The following is a 1278-nucleotide window of genomic DNA, read 5'->3' on the forward strand; positions in this document are numbered from 1 at the left end:
TGTATGGACCTCTATTGCTAGAATCTTTAACAAAGTTCTGTACTTAAAACTATTATTACTTTCGGCAAATTATTCAGGAATCAAATTAATAGAAATTCACCTTAGCTTATCATTTCTCTCTAAAATGCAATGACCTAATTCTGTGTGGGTGTTTTCTTGTGTTTATAGGAAGAGTGAAATTGAATACTATGCTATGTTGGCCAAGACCGGAGTCCATCACTACACTGGCAACAACATTGAGCTTGGAACTGCCTGTGGTAAATACTTCCGAGTGTGTACTCTGAGTATCACCGATGCTGGAGATTCTGACATTATCCGCTCGATGCCTTCTGAACACTAGAAGAAGACATGGTTTTGCTGCAAAGTTGATGAACATGATGAAAATTGTGAAATCAGAGACTTTGTAACCTTGTAATATAATTCCTGTTGAAACAATAAAACCTTTGTTTTTTTTAAAGATAAACCTACCTTCCATCTTTTGTGTTCATTGTCTTATTTTTGTAAATCACTACTGGGGGAACTTTCTTTAAAAACCAATCTAACAAAGAAGTCATTATTAGCCCACATTATTTTTTTTTTTTTACCTGAGGTATTATTTGAAAGGGAATATTTGGGCTCTCTAGTTTAGATCTCTGGGTAGGTAATATCTCCTGAGAGGTGTTGATGTTAAAGCCTGTTATTAGCAGCTTCCATGTTTTTTTCTTGAGATGAGGATGATGGGTTGGCACACTGGAAGAAAGAGCTAGGTGCAGTGGCCATTCAGCAAGTAATAAAGAGCAGGTTTTTCTGTCCAACCTGAGATTACCCGGGTATTTGTACAGCCCCCCACGCTAGTGTTTTATCAAGCTGTGGATCTAAAAGGGGTAGCCAATCCCCTACGCTTTACAAGCCATAGACATCGACGAATAAAAAAATAGAGCCCGATAGAGTGATATGTTGAGAACGCTCGAGACGCCCCACGGAGATCGTGTAACAGGGACTTTTCTCCATGTGACCGACTTCTAACAGTTATCTGTCACGCCACGGAACCCGTGCTCAGAGCCATCTCTTTACAGCCATTTGTATTGAAGATCTTTAGTCTTTCTTCAACTACTTTCGCCATCTGACCCGACTTCGAGTAAATATTTTAAGAGCGAGAGAGTTAAGCCCTTTTTCCTGCCATTTTTAATACCGTGAAATTGCTGTGTAGCTGAGTTTTTCAATATTTTTTTTTACCCCCTACCACTGCAGTAAGTACTTAGTCACTTAACCCATCCTATCTCCACCCATTTTACCCTC

At 39.2% G+C, this 1278-nt stretch overlaps 1 protein-coding gene across 1 annotated transcript; it reads left to right on the plus strand.

Annotated features, from left to right (window-relative positions):
• Positions 1–161: 161 nt before the first annotated feature.
• On the plus strand, positions 162–474 carry LOC108253848 (60S ribosomal protein L30; the record flags this gene model as incomplete). Its single annotated transcript, XM_017448538.1, has 1 exon — positions 162–474. A coding segment is annotated over one exon (179 nt), but the record flags the coding sequence as incomplete, so codon positions are not given.
• Positions 475–1278: the final 804 nt, after the last annotated feature.

This window comes from Diaphorina citri, unplaced genomic scaffold (assembly GCF_000475195.1).
Source record: "Diaphorina citri unplaced genomic scaffold, Diaci psyllid genome assembly version 1.1 scaffold3716, whole genome shotgun sequence".
Lineage (NCBI taxonomy): Eukaryota > Metazoa > Arthropoda > Insecta > Hemiptera > Psyllidae > Diaphorina > Diaphorina citri.